This window comes from Rhinatrema bivittatum, chromosome 7, assembly GCF_901001135.1.
Source record: "Rhinatrema bivittatum chromosome 7, aRhiBiv1.1, whole genome shotgun sequence".
NCBI lineage: Eukaryota > Metazoa > Chordata > Amphibia > Gymnophiona > Rhinatrematidae > Rhinatrema > Rhinatrema bivittatum.
Genome location: NC_042621.1, coordinates 238,546,860 through 238,561,793, shown reverse-complemented (window position 1 = coordinate 238,561,793; position 14,934 = coordinate 238,546,860). Strand labels below are relative to the sequence as shown.

At 45.2% G+C, this 14,934-nt stretch overlaps 1 protein-coding gene across 1 annotated transcript in view; it reads left to right on the top strand.

Moving 5' to 3' along the window:
- Nucleotides 1–2,349, top strand: part of PPP2R2D (protein phosphatase 2 regulatory subunit Bdelta) — a 231,782-nt gene extending 229,433 nt beyond the window's left edge. Inside the window, exon 10 of the mRNA XM_029609992.1 lies at nucleotides 1,156–2,349. Coding sequence (XP_029465852.1) covers nucleotides 1,156–1,435 — 280 coding nt within the window. The 3' untranslated portion in view covers nucleotides 1,436–2,349. The remainder of the gene's footprint in view (nucleotides 1–1,155) is intronic.
- The last annotated feature ends 12,585 nt before the right edge of the window (nucleotides 2,350–14,934 follow it).

Genomic DNA, 14,934 nt, shown 5'->3' with positions numbered 1-14,934 from the left:
GCTTCAGGCATTAGTACATTATTCTCCTTATATGCAGTTTTTCCACAACTAGGTGGTGCTGTCCATCCACCTCAAATTTCTGCCGAAAGTGGTATCAGTTTTTCATATCCAGTCTGGCCAGCAATTTGTTTATGGTAGTAACTGTCGCTCTGTGTACTATTCATCTTTTACGATCTTAAATGTTTCGGCACAGTAGTTTCCAAATACACTGTGTCCAAGTGGCACATTGTTATGCTTTCACTGGCCTCCAGATCAGAATCCATTTAAGGCTCATCAAGTGAGTGCAGTGACTTATCTGTGCCTGTTGAGGACATATGCAGAGCTGCAACGTGGTCATCAGTTCACATCTTCATATACCATTACTTTCTGAACAGTCTATTTTAGAAGTGCCAGTAAATTTGGACAAGCAGTTTTGCGTGGTCTGTCCATATAGTAGTGCACAGTAGGGTTCAGATTGCTTTTCAGTAGGAGCTCTGCTACAACCCCATTGGGATACCTGGCATGTCATGGCAAATTCAGCCCTGTTTGCTGACAGAGAAAGCAAGTTTGCTTTCCATAAATGGTGTTCTCCGTAGCAGCAAGATTAATCCATGCTTAATACCCACCCATCTCCTTGGCAAGTAGACTACCTAGCTAAAGCTTAGCCATAGAATCGACTGGGGGACTTACAAGGCAGTACCTGCACGGGAACTGGAACACATGCTCACTAGAGCAAAAGTTGTACAAGCGGAGAGAGAAGGGTCCATTCAGCACAGTCAGATAATGTCACCCCATATATCATGGCTAATTTATCCTGTTGTCTCGGGAGAACACAGTTTATAGTAAGCAAACTGCTTTGCTTCAAGATTGGTTTAGCAATTGACTGAATGGGAAGACATATTTATGGAAAAGGATATTTCCAGATGTATACTGTCTAAATTGGTGAATTAGTTTGAATTAAGAGTAATCAGGAAAAGACCACATTTTGTCTGTCCTTGTATGTAATTCCTGTTTTATACATCTGAATTAATAAAAATTAAATGACACAAACAAAGAAATGATAGTTTTTAATGACTGTTTTTTTTTGTTTTTTTTTTGGTGGGGGAGGGGGGTGTTCCAGATAGTAGTGCCTGCTAATTTTTAACAGAACTTGTTTGTTTTTTTTTTTTTTAACAGTGCTATTATGACTGGTTCCTACAACAACTTTTTCAGGATGTTTGATAGATCAACACGGCGGGATATTACATTGGAAGCATCAAGGGAGAGCAGCAAACCGCGTGCTATCTTAAAGCCACGTAAAGTCTGTACAGGTGGCAAAAGGAAGAAAGACGAAATAAGTGTTGACAGTCTAGACTTCAACAAGAAGATCCTACATACAGCATGGCACCCTAAGGAGAACATCATTGCTGTAGCTGCCACCAATAACTTGTATATATTCCAGGACAAAGTTAACTAAAGATGGCTTATTTTGGGGACAAAGTCTTGTTCTTGCATAGTAAGCTTACTTGTTTATCTGTAAAAGAAAAGGCTTTATTGTCCTCCCAGTAAAGAACATTGATGCACTTACTTCCCTTTATAGAAAAAGGAGATAAGCTGGCCTGGTTTTGAGTTCATGGTATAGTTCTGCCTTCAGTGAAGAGGGGGCACAAGTTTCAGTTTTCTAAGTGAAAGCCCACTAGAAGCAGAATTGATGGACAGTGCTCAATAGAGGCCAATACTCAAAATGTATTTATTTAAGTCTGAGCCTTCTTTTCCAGTTTATAGACCAAAAATTTAACACCCAAGGAAAAATTGTCATCAAACATGTAATTCCTCTCTTTTTGTCTGTCTCTCTCTGCTGTAATATTTGGGCCTTTCAAAACATATATTGTGCTTTAAGCCTGTAAACATTCCTCCTCTGGCCTTTATCTAGGCTTAGGTGTTTTTACCTTTGAGCACTTAGGTAGGCTTGAGTTGGTTCAGTAGCAGGTTTTTCATGTATATTTACTCACTGACTGTATCTATACTTGCACCTTCTGGTGTAAACCACTTAATAAAAATAACAAGCTATAAAAAAGTGTTTTTAAATCTGGAAGTATGTATTCAGTCTTTTCATTTTCTTTTATTGCATGTATTGAGATTGTGCAAAATGATTCTGATGGGGAAGTTTGGTAAAGGTTTATCCCAAAGCATTAATTTTGACAGCATGGTATCCATTTTCATGTAGTATGGAATACTTCAAACTCCTAAACTTACTTCACACAAAACTGCCATTAGTTTATGTTGTATATTATTGCTTTTCTATTAAAAAAAAAAAAAAAAAAACCAAAACAAAAAACCATCATAGAATGCACAACTAGAAAATTTGAAAAGTTGGTATAAAGACATCTTCAGCCTTAATGGTAAGAAACCACCTTGGAAAGAAGGGAAATGCAGCAAAAAGTTCACCATTTTGTTGCTGTAATATTAAACTCAGTTTTTAACAGCCAAGTAAAATGTCTGACACAATGACACACCTTACTTGTATTTTTGTATCCTTTTTTTTTAAGTTTTTTTTTTGTTTTGTTTTTATGAAAAATGTTAAATATTTGGTGTAATGGAATATATGCATGGTGAATTTAACATTGCAATTAAAGAAAGTAATTGAATTTTAACTTGATTATGCCAAACAATTAGTACAACTTAACAAATAGGTTTAACTATTAATTTTAACCCGTTGACACCAGTAGTCAGGATTTCTTGACACTAGATACTAATGAAGAGTACATTAGTGGCAGCAGCTCTGCATCTGCCAGTGCCAAGTGGTTATAGAATTTATTGAAGATGAAGTCTTTGTGCCTCCCTGGTGAAATGTAGAAGTATTTCTTACACTCCATTGTTATTAAATTGAAGGTATACTATTATGATTGCTAAACCTGAGAAGGATATGCAAGAAAAAATGTGTTGCTCTCCCTCCTCTGCCTCTAAATTAATGTCATAGAGTGCCACTCATGTTCAAATTAAACTAGCAAATACTAAACTCTAATGTTCTAAAACTTGCAACTTTTCTCTTATACTGTATATTGGTTGTGACACTATATGGAGGTCATGAATTGTGGAACTTCTTGGTCATTTAAGCAAAAAATTTGACCTTGTTCCTAAAATACATATTAGTACTAATACAATGGGATTGTATATACTTGTTCAATTATTTTGACCAAAAAGTTTAATAAATTTTAAATGTGTTTAACTGAATTTACACTGTGTATTTGGACACCTTATTTTAAACATTTTTACTCAAAGAAGATTGATGAATCCTTATGCTCTTCTACTTTTTAATTTGTTTTGTTTGTTAAGCTACCAAAAATTTTGATTTCGCCAGGTAATCTTAATTATGGCTTAGGATTTCTCTTTTGGAAAAATGTAGATAAATACTGATTGAATTCAAGTTACTCATCTGTATGTGTGTCTTTTATACTTAGGGAGGGTAATTTTCAAACACCCCACATAGCCTAAATTCTGCTCGAGAGCGGGTGTAACTTTGTGCATGTGGATTTACACTTCTCCAAGGACAAGCAGGATGGTAGTCCTCGCACATAGATGACATCATCAGATGGAGCCCAATGTGGAAAACTTATGTCCCAAGTTTTAGAAACCTTGACTAGGCACATTCAGGCTGATGTTATACCATGCGCTGGCTACAGCACACAGTTTAACCAGCGATTGGAGGCGCTTCCATAACCCCCGATGCAAAACAGGTGTTAGCGCGTCCAAAACGCACATCCAATCACGTGTGTAGGTAATAGCGCTCATCACATGCAAATATATGTTGATGAGGCTACTATCTATTCCCCCCCCCCCCCCCAATGCAAAAAAAAGGAAATGTGCGCCCGAGGCACACATTTTTAGTCACCAAAATTAACGCCTACTCCGGAGCAGGTGTTAATTTTGGAGGAGCCCAAAAAGTGTACAGAAAAGCAGAAAATAATGCTTTTCTGTACTTCCTTCAACTTAATGTCGTGACTATATTAAGTCAGAGGAACTAAAAAAAAAAAATTAGAAATGTCTGAAAAAATTTTTAAAAGAAAAAGTGTGCTGGTGTTCAGGTTAGGAAAATCGATGCTCTAAAATTGAGCATCCGTTTTCGTAACTGACTGACAGCCACCTCTCCTGGGTGCCTGCTGCAGAGGAGGCATTAGGGGCACGCAATTTCCTCTAGCGCCTCCTTTTTATCGCTGCAACCCATTTGCACTTTGCATTGGGTGCCCCAGAAAGGTGTATCGGCTTAATTAAGTATGCCCAGCATGGCCTATACCCCGCATCCACGAGTGGTTCGTCTTCTGTCTCTCTCTTTCTGCAGAGCTGTCAGCATCGCAGTTGGATTGAGCTCTAAAACTTTTGGCTTTTTGCCTTGTGGAAAACTTTTTTGCAGTTTTTCACTTCTCTTTTCTAAAGTCCATCGCTGAGTCCCTCTCTTGCCTCCTGTAGTGTCCACAGTCAGGGTGTTCGGTCGGTTCCCCCGGTGGTGAAGGCACCTCTGTGCCTGTTTTCCATTGACGCCCGCTGCCATCATTCCGTCTTTTTCCCCATTTATTTTGCTCCGTCATGGCCATGTCTGGCTTCTTCCGATGCCCCTAGTGCCAGAGTACCAAGTTGACTACTGATCCTCATGAGGTTTGCATCCTTTTGCCTAGGGGGGGGAATCACATAACCTCCGGGGTTACCTTCTGTGTGCCCAGATGACCCAGAAGAGACATCTGCTTCAACTTGACAAGATGGACAATCTCTTCGGGTCGGGGAAATCTGAGCCATCGGCGGTATCTGTATCGAAAGAACTCAGAGCTGCACCGATGGATACCATGCCATCGATATTGGCGGGACTATTGGTTCCGTCGAGTATCCCAGTGGATAGGGGCGCTGAAGACTTGACTGACTGTCGATCTCCTCTTGGCTGAGGCTGTCTGGTTCATAGTCCTCTACCTCGGCACTGTAGAAAGATCGGGCTGAGCATCATGGGAAGACCAAGAACCATTGGCATAGGTAACAGTCTCTGCATGGTGCCAGGTTCGAGGACACTCCGGGTTTTGCCGCGATCCCTTGAAGTGACCCCTTGGCGAAGCGCCAAACCTCCATTGAAGCTTGGGATCTGTGACAGTCTACACCGATCCTGGTGCCAGCCGTCAATTCTCCTCCCAGGGACGAGGAAGATGTTGCCGATGCCAACACCTTCCTCCCAATCGGTGTTGGCATTGGCAACATTTGAAGAGGAGCTGGAGCATCGAGTCCAGCTAGCGGTGGAGTGGGTGCTGCAGGGCTTCAGTCCCATGGCACCCAACAGGGCACTGAGGCCGGTTGTCATCACTGGCTCCTCCAAGGAGGAAACTCCGTTAAGGCCGATAGTCTCCCATCCAGGTCCATCAGTGCCTGCACCTCTGGACGTCGTCCAAATACTTAGGGCTCCATCCTCTGGTATACAGTGAGGATGAGGGTCCCTGCAACTCCCGGAGGGATGATCAGCTGGCATCCTCCTCCAAGGATTTGTGCCCAGCTTTTGACTGAAGAGGACTCCAGGCAAAAGTGTTTGATGTTCTTCAGTTCATGGAGCTTCCTAAGGAGATCGTGGCAGTCTTGATACACGAGATCCTTACCAAGTTATGCTGAGGATTTGGGAACACCTCCTCATAGTGCCTCCCATAAATAAGAAGGTGGATGGGGTTTATGTCTTCCAGAAGACTGCTAGATTCGATATGCGTCAGCTGCCCCACCAATCAGTGATGGTAGAATCCGCCCTTAAGAGGGCCAAATATTCTCGGACCCCTTCCTCGGCACCCCTGGGGAAGGACCACAGAGCGTTAGATACTCTTTGGAGGAAAGTATTCCAAGGCGCCATGATTATTGCACGCATCGCCGCCTACCAGCTCTACATGAGCCAATACTTGCAGGACATCCGAAAGCAGGCGCAGGAGGTGGCCGAACAGCTGCCCCAACAGCAGCAAGACACCCTCATGTCGCTGGTGCACATGGGCTTGGCGTGTGGAAAGCACAAGGTCTGTGCGACCTACAATGATTTTGAAATGCATCAAGACTCTCTGCAGCGGGAATTGGCACCCATAGCCTGGCATGGCTGTGGGCCTCGTATCTCAGACCAGAGGTACAGGAACGACTCACTGACGTGACGTGCACTAAAGAGAATTTCTTCAGAGATACAGTGAAGGATGCTGTGGCCCAACCCTGAGACAATCATGAAACCATCCAACAACTCTCCACTAGCACTCCGGACCCCATCCTTGAGGCCGGAGCCCAGGAGGTCTTTCTTTCGCCAAAGGAAGTCCTATCATCTGCCTCCTCAATCCGATACATATTATCAGAGCTCCTATGGCCATTCCAGGTAGCAGAGAGCTCCCAAACCCCAGCCAGCTCCTCGGTCAACTCCAGGAACAGGGTTTTGACTCAGCCACAAGGAGCATAAGCTAGTTGCTCGTACCCAGGACGATGGACCCTCCGTTCAGGGGCAGGTTGCGGTTCTTTGTGAAACAGTGGCCCAGTGTAACTTGGACCAGTGGGTTTTCCCCTTCTTCCGCCAGTGGTACCAATTAAACCTATTGGATGTCAGGCTAAATTGCCCTCCATGCCCATTTTGGGGGCCGGTAGTGCATCAGGAGGTTCTACAGATGGAGCTCCCTCTTAACGGCCAGGGCAGTCAAGCCCATACTACCAGGGCAAAGAGGGTGGGGATTCTACTCCAGGTACTTCCTGATTCCAAAGCAAACAGGACTGTCTCATCCTAGACCTGAGGGCCTTGAACAAGTTTCTAAAAGAAAACAAAAGTTGAAGATAGTTTCCCTGGGCATCTTCCCCGCACCCCCCCCCCCCTTTTTTTTTTTTTTTTTTGCAAAAAATGCTCCCTCAACCTAAAGGATGCATACACTTATATCGAGATCTTTCCCGGTCACAGGAAGTATCTCCGATTTGTGCTGGGGAAACAGCTCTACCAATACTGGGAATTGCCGTTCAGTCTCGTGTCCACCCCACGAGTCTTCACAAAATGCCTGACTGTGGTGGCTGTGCATGTCCGCAGACTGGGAGTGCATGTTTTCCTATCCATCTGTACGAGGGCCATTCGGTCCATGCGTTTAATCATTCAGGTGTGTGGAGTCACTAGGGTTCATTCTCAACTACCAAAAGTCCCATCTCAGTCTGTCACCTCAGTTGGATTTCATTGGAGCACTGCTAGAAACTGCTCAAGCCAGGTCCTTTCTGCCATGCCAGAGGGCCATCAGTTTGGCGACCAATGTGGCAAAGATGCAACAGAGCCTGCAGGTATCAACTTGGCACATGTTGAGGCTGTTGGGTCACATGGCAGAGACAGTCCATGTCACTCCCTTGGCATGATTACGCATGCATAGAGCACAATGGACACTGAGGATGCAGTGGCACCAAGCCACTCAGAGCCCCCAGGATTGCATCCGAGTCACCTCATCTCTCTGGGACTCTTTCCAGTGGTGGGTTCTCTCCAGTCTGGAATGGGGGATTACCTTTCGGAGTCTTCCTACTCAAACACTGCTTATCACGGATGCATCTACCCTGGGGTGGTAAGCTCATGTTGATGGGCTCGGCACCCAGGGATTTTGTTCCACTTAGGAACGTTCTTGTCAAATCAACTTCCTGGAGCTTCGGGTGATCAGGTACGCATTATGGATTTTCAGATATCAGCTGTCCAACAAAATTGTCCTGATCCAGACCGACAGTTAAGTATCCATGTCATACGTCAACAAGCAGGGAGGCATGGGATTGTACCTCCTGTGTCAGGAAGTGGTCCAGATCTGGTCCTGGGCCCTAGCCCATGGGTTAGTGCTCAGGACCATGTTTCTGGCTGGAATGGTGAACGTGATAGTGGACACACTAAGTCAAACCTTCAGACCATTTGAGTAGTTCCTGGACCAGCGGGTAGCAAATCGGATTTTCTGCCTCTGGGGGGGAGCCCAGACTTATATCTATTCTCATCTCCTTCAACCGGAAGGTGCCTTGGTTCTGTTCTCTGTCCAGGTCAGACGGCAAACCAGCCTTGAACCTCCTCCTTGCCCGTTATTGGGGCAAGGATCTTCTGTATGCTTATCCTCTGATTCCTTTAGTGGCGAAGACTCTCTTGAAGCTTCGCGAGGACAGAGAGACTATGATCCTCATACCCCCTCATTGGCCAAGACAGGTCTAGTTTCCATTCCTGTGGGAGTTGTCCATCCAGAAACTGATCAGTTTGGGGACTTCCCTGTTGCTCACAGCCTGGATGTTGAGAGGTTAATCCTGCAGCCACTTGATCTTTCTGAGGATGTCTTGGGTCCTGATGTCTTCCAGAAAGCCTTCTACTAGGAAGCCCTATGGACTGAAGTGGAGGAGATTTTCCATATGGTATGAGCAGAAGACCCTAGATCCATTCTCCTGCCCACACAAAAACTGATTACCTACTGCACCTTTCGGAGGCTAGCTTACAAACCAACTCTATCAGAGTTCATCTTAGTGCAGTTGGTGCATACCACATGATGTAGATGGTACGCCCACCTAAGGCTTGTGGGCATATTATCCTGATAGTCATATTTTTTTTATCTATTCTTTTCTGAAATCAGTGACTAAAGGATACCTGAATCTGTGTGGGGAATTTACTATGTTTAGTGCCTTATTTTAGCTGTAGTGGTTTGGATAGGCATTCACTTCATATTTTAGAAGTAGTTTCCCACCCTAGTAGTTTCCCTTGGTTCTGATAAGAGATTTTCCCCCACAGTTACAATTGTTATTTGAGTACAAATATCAGTCTGTATTTCTATTGTAAGGTTTGGTTAAACTTTTTTCCCCAGTACTAATCTTGTATCATACCGATGTTATGAGAGTTCATTAATTATTAGGAAGGGAATCGTTAACAAAACGGAAAATGTCATAATGCCTCTATCGCTCCATGGTGAGACCATACCTTGAATACTGTGTACAATTCTGGTCACCGCATCTCAAAAAAGATACAGTTGCGATGGAGAAGGTACAGAGAAGGGCAACCAAAATGATAAAGGAGATGGAACAGCTCCCCTATGAGGAAAGGCTGAAGAGGTTAGGGCTGTTCAGCTTGGAGAAGAGACGGCTGAGGGGGGATATGATAGAGGTCTTTAAGATCATGAGAGGTCTTGAATGAGTAGATGTGAATCAGTTATTTACACTTTTGGATAATAGGATTAGGGGGTATTCCATGAAGTTATCAAGTAGCACATTTAAGACTAATCTGAGAAAGTTCTTTTTCACTCAATGCACAATAAAGCTCTGGAATTTGTTGCCAGAGAATGTGGTTAGTGCAGTTAGTGTAGCTGGGTTCAAAAAAGGTTTGGATAAGTTCTTGGAGGAGAAGTCCATTAACGGCTATTAATCAAGTTTACTTAGGGAATAGCCACTGCTATTAATTGCTTCAGTAGCATGGGATCTTCTTGGTGTTTGGGTATTTGCCAGGTTCTTGTGGCCTGGTTTGGCCTATATTGGAAACAGGATGCTGGGCTTGATGGACCCTTGGTCTGACTCAGTATGGCAATTTCTTATGTTCTTATGTACAGCCTATAGTTATCCGCTTCATGCAGGGCCTACTTCAAGAGAAGCCTCCTTCAAGGCCTCCCGCTGTGACTTGGGACCTCAATGTGGTGTTGGCTCAGCTGATGAACCACTTTGCACCTGTGACCTGAAGTACCTGACCTGAAAGGTCATATTTTGGTGGCGGTCACTTCAGCACGCAGGGTCAGTGAACTCCAAGCCTTAGTGACTTAACCTTATACTAAATTTTATCATGACAGGGTAGTCTTGCTTATGCACCCTAAGTTCCTGCCTAAAGTGATGACATATTTCCATTTTAAGCAATCATCCTGCCAATTTTCTTTCCCAGGCCCTATTCACAACAAGGCAAATGAGTACTGCACAGTTTGGACTGCAAGTGAGGCTTAGCCTTCTACCTGGAGCGGACAGAAACCCATAGACAGCCCACCCAACTTTTTATCTCTTTTGATAGGAATAGGTTGGGCGTTGCCCAACAGACACTATCCACTTGGCTGGCAGATTGCATCTCCTTCTGTTATGCTCAGGCGAAACTGCATCGTGGGGGTCATGTCAAGGCTCATTCTGTCAGAGCCAGTGTCGGTGGCCCACTTGTGAGCAGTGCCCATGGAGGAGATTTGCAAGGCTGTGATGCGGAGTTCTCTCCACACATTCATGTCCCACTATTGTCGGGATAGGGATGGCCGACGTGACAGTAGATTAAACCAGTCTGTCCTCCGGAACCTGTTTGAGGTGTAGAATCTAACTCTTCCTACTTAAGGCGGATTCAGGCTGTCTCCCACTCTGTTACCAATGGCATCAGTGATGGTGTACCTGTTGGCACCTGGTTACGTGTCTGTTGGTCCCGTTTTGTGTTGGGGAGCAGTCTGTAGCTAGAGATTCCACCCACATGTGAGGACTACCATCCTGCTTGTCCTTGGAGAAAGCAGAGTTGCTTACCTGTAACAGGTGTTCTCTGAGGACAGCAGGACGTTAGTCCTAACAAAACCTGCCCGTCACCTCGCAGAGTTGGGTTTCTCCTAATTTAATTTTTATTTTATCGTAATTGGATATTTTGTGACTGAAGAGGGAATCCCGCATGGACGCGTGGTATAGGCATGCTTGGCATGCTCAGTGTGCCTAGTCAAAGTTTCTAGAAATTCCTAGAAACTTTGAATAGGCACACTGAGCATGCCCAGCATGACCTATACCATTAGTCCACGAGGGGTCCCTCTTTAGTCAGTTTCTACAAACTTTGACATAGGTTTTCCACATTGGGCTCCATCAAGTGATGTCATCCATATATGAGGACTAACAACCTGCTGTCCTCGGAGAACACCTGTTATAGGTAAGCAACTGATATATACTTTCAAAAATCAAAAGTATGAGTGTAAATCCTTTCCCTGCCCTGAATCTGCCCTTCACCCAGAATGCCTACTTGCTATGCACATCAGAATATGCATGAAATCATGTTCCACACATATATCCCAAATTGATTTTCAAATGAAGATTTATGTGCAGAAATGGGGGTTTCAGGGCAAAAGTCCTTTTGAAAATTCACCCCAAAATATGCAAAAGATGGACATAGATAATTAAGGGTCTGATATACTTAAACATTTTTCCCGTTTTATGTTTAAAGGGAAAATAGTATATAGGCTGCTAAGTGATGGAAAGGGTTGATGGAGAACATGCATATTTCCAAGGTACAAGCAGAATACGATATAAGCATCACCATTCCCTTCTTGCTGTCCTTGGTCTTCCTTCCAATGATGCTTCCGTAAGAGATGTCCACTATTTGCAATTTCATTTTTCAACAATGTTCAGGTATTACTAGTTAGACTATCTGTCCAGAATCAGTTAACCATTGAAATACATCTATCCTTGAGCCTTTAGCTGCAAGGGACCCTTTTCCTCTTTTCCCTCCTTCCCTAAGTAATTCCAAGTGCTCCCCAGGCTGGCCAATTGTGCCTCCATCTGTCCCAAAGTGGGGAACCATTCAGCACACTGAAAAAGGGAAACCTGGAAGTTATCACCGGTCAACTTGAGCGAGTCCCAGATTCCCTGTTATAGTGTGGAAAATATTATAGTTAATTGGAGGTTAGTCATTACTTACTGTTTAATATTTAATATCTCTGTTCTGCATGATAGGAATTTCTCTGTGAAGCCTAACTTTCAGTTAGGATATGAATTGCTTGGGTAAAGTGTAGACAGAAAATAGTCTTGAGGACATATTTATTTCTAGTCTTAAATAAACTGTCATTTACTTGCTACTTAGTATAATTTTTAAGTGAGAAAAATATTTCTCACAGGACAAGCAGGATAGTAGTCCTCACATATGGGTGACATAAGGATGGAGCCCAATCACGGAACACTTTTGTCAGTTTCCAGAACTTTGACTGGTACCTACTGGGCATGCCCAGCATAGCACCAACCCTGCAGCCAGCAGGGGTCCCCCTTCAGTCTTCTTTTTTCCACGCAGCAGTAGCCACGCGAGTTAAGGAGCTCTTCAGAGATTCCTGACAGGAATTTTTCCTCATGTAACTTCAAACAATTCAAAAAAACTTTATCCCACAGGGGTCCCCTTATCGATATCTTTGCTCCACGGTCGAACGGTAATTTTTTTACCTGCTTGCAGTCTATTCCTGGCAAGTTTTTCTCTCGTGGCCTACTGGCCATCGACCACACCGTGGCTAAATTTTGTCGAGGCCATGGCATCTGGTTTCCGTCAGTGTCCTGACTGCACTCAAATGATGTCCATCACTGACCCTCACACGGTCTGTATGATGTGTTTGGGTCCGACCATAATGTCCTTACTTGCACCAAATGTGCCCAAATGACACCAAAGGGTCACAAGGCTAGGCTGGAGAAGATGGGACTTCTCTTTCGGCCAAAAACCCTGACGCCATTGATGGCTTCAACGTCATCTGAACCAGTACAGTCTACTTCGCGCCAGCACCAGGAAACCGCTGCTGCCCAACCGGCTTAGATGACTCCGTGGGTGTCGACCCCCTCTGTTCCTCCTTAGAAAGACCGAGGGGATCATCGAGAAAAACATCGACACCGCCACCATAAAGCTCAGGCCACCGATACAGGCAAGCCCTCGGCATTGACGTCTGAGCCATCGACAAAGAAGTCCCGAACAGGAAAGGCCCCCATCCTCTTCTGTCTCTGGGTCACCGAGGCGTTCCCCACCTGGACAGGTGCCGGGATCTGTGATTCCACCTTCACCGGTGGACCCTCCGGCTACGCCAGTGCTGCCTCCTACTCCGGAACCAGGTATCCATGCCCCAGGTTTCCGTGAGGAATTGGATCGGATGATCCAAGAGGCCATCAGAAAAGCACTCCAGGGGTTCAAACCTCCATCGATGCCAGTTCCCGAGCCGGCCACCGATCCGATACCCATGGCGCTTGCACTGCTATTGGTAAGAATGGACAAGTTAATCTGTGCCCTTCCACCGGTGCATCCAAGAGAACCGATGGCCCTGATTCCTTCCTCACCGATACCCTTGTCATCGGAAGAAGAATCACCGATCTCCATTCCGCCCTCCGGAGTGCTACCACAGACACATCCATCGATGTCACCGATTCCATCAGTGCCTTCGGTCCCACTTCCAAAGCCATCGATGCCTAGGTCCGGACCTTCTGGAATAACACCGTTACTCCCTTCTGATGAACATAGGGGAGCTGGTGATGAGCCATACAATCCCTGAACCGATGACTCGTCCCAGGATTCAGACGATCTGCCTTCACAGCCCTTTCCTCCTGATGAAAGGAAGCGTTCTCCTCCAGAGGACTTGGCCTTTATCAACTTTGTTAAAGAAATGTCTGAAACAGTTTCATTCCAGCTTCAGACTGAAGAAGACTCTAGGCATCAGATGTTACAACTTCTCCAGTTTCTCGATGCTCCTAAGGAAATCATGTCTAGCCCTATTCATGACATTCTTTTGGACCTTTTAAAGAGAAATTGGGAGCACCCTGGCTCTGTGGCACCTGTTAACCGTAAGGCAGATGCCACCTATCTAGTTCAGCCAGCCCCTGCCTTCCAGAGAGCTCAACTAGATCATCATTCAGTAGTAGTGGAGTCAGCCCAGAAGAGGGCACGACGCTCCAAACCCCATTCTTCCATTCCCCCAGGAAAGGAACAGAAATTTCTGGATGCGTTTGGAAGACTAGTATTTCATGGGTCAATGCTCATCTCTCGCGTTGCTTCCTATAAATTGTACATGACCCAGTACAATAGGGCCTTCTTTACGAAGATTCAGGAGTTTGCTGAAGCCTTACCTCTGCAATTCCTGGACCAACTTCATGCCCTAGCACAAAAGGGTCTAGATGCTGCCAAACATGAAGTACGTTCGGCATATGACATCTTCAACACCACCTCCAGAGTTTCGGCAGCAGGAATTAGTGCGAGGAGATGGGCCTGGCTAAAGTCTTCAGACCTCAGACCAGAAGTACAGGACAGGTTAGCTGACTTGCCCTGTGCTGGGGATAATCTTTTCAGAGAAAAGATTCAAGAAGCAGTGACGCAGCTCAAGGACCTCCAGGAGACTCTGCGCCAGCTCTCCTTACTGCCTTCTGATCTCTCTTCCTCTTCCAAACGTTCTTTTAGAAGAGACTCCAAGAGACAATTCTACCAGCAAAAGAGATTCTTTCCCCCGGCATCCAGGGCTCGAGCTTCTAAGCCTTACCAAAAAGGCCAATCCAAGCAACCTCGAGTACAGAAGTCACAGCCAGGTCCAGCGTCTGGCTTTTGACTCCTTCCTAGAGAGCAGTACCCAGCCTCCACTTCCGACTATTCCCGTCGGAGGCCGATTGTGCCACTTCTCCAAACCATGGCACACAATCACCACAGATCAGTGGGTACTTGCTGTAATAACCCAAGGTTACCACCTCAACTTTCTCTCTGTTCCACCAGATTCCCCATCTCCCTCCTCCAGTCCCGAGCAATAGAACCAGTGCCCCTCTCCCAACAGGGGCAGGGTTTCTATTCCCGGTATTTCCTGATACCAAAAAAGTCAGGTGGTGTTCGCCTAATATTGGACCTTTGCACCTTAAACAAATACCTTCAAAGAGAAAAGTTCAAGTTGGTGACATTGGGTTCTCTTCTTCCCCTTCTCCAAAGGGAAGACTGGCTCTGCTCTCTAGACCTCCAGGACGCCTACACACACATTTCCATTACTCCGTCACATGGCAGATTCCTGCGGTTCCTAGTAGGCCCAAAACACTTCCAATATCGAGTGTTACCATTCGGCCTAGCATCTGCCCCACGAGTCTTCATCAAGTGCCTTGTAGTGGTAGCTGCCTTTCTCAAGAGTCAGTGTCCACGTCTACTATCTCGACGATTGGTTGATCAGGGCTCCTACTCAGCAAGCTGCACTGACGTCTCTACGTCTCATGTGCCATATCCTGATCTCCCTAGGGTTTCTCATAAGCTATCCAAAA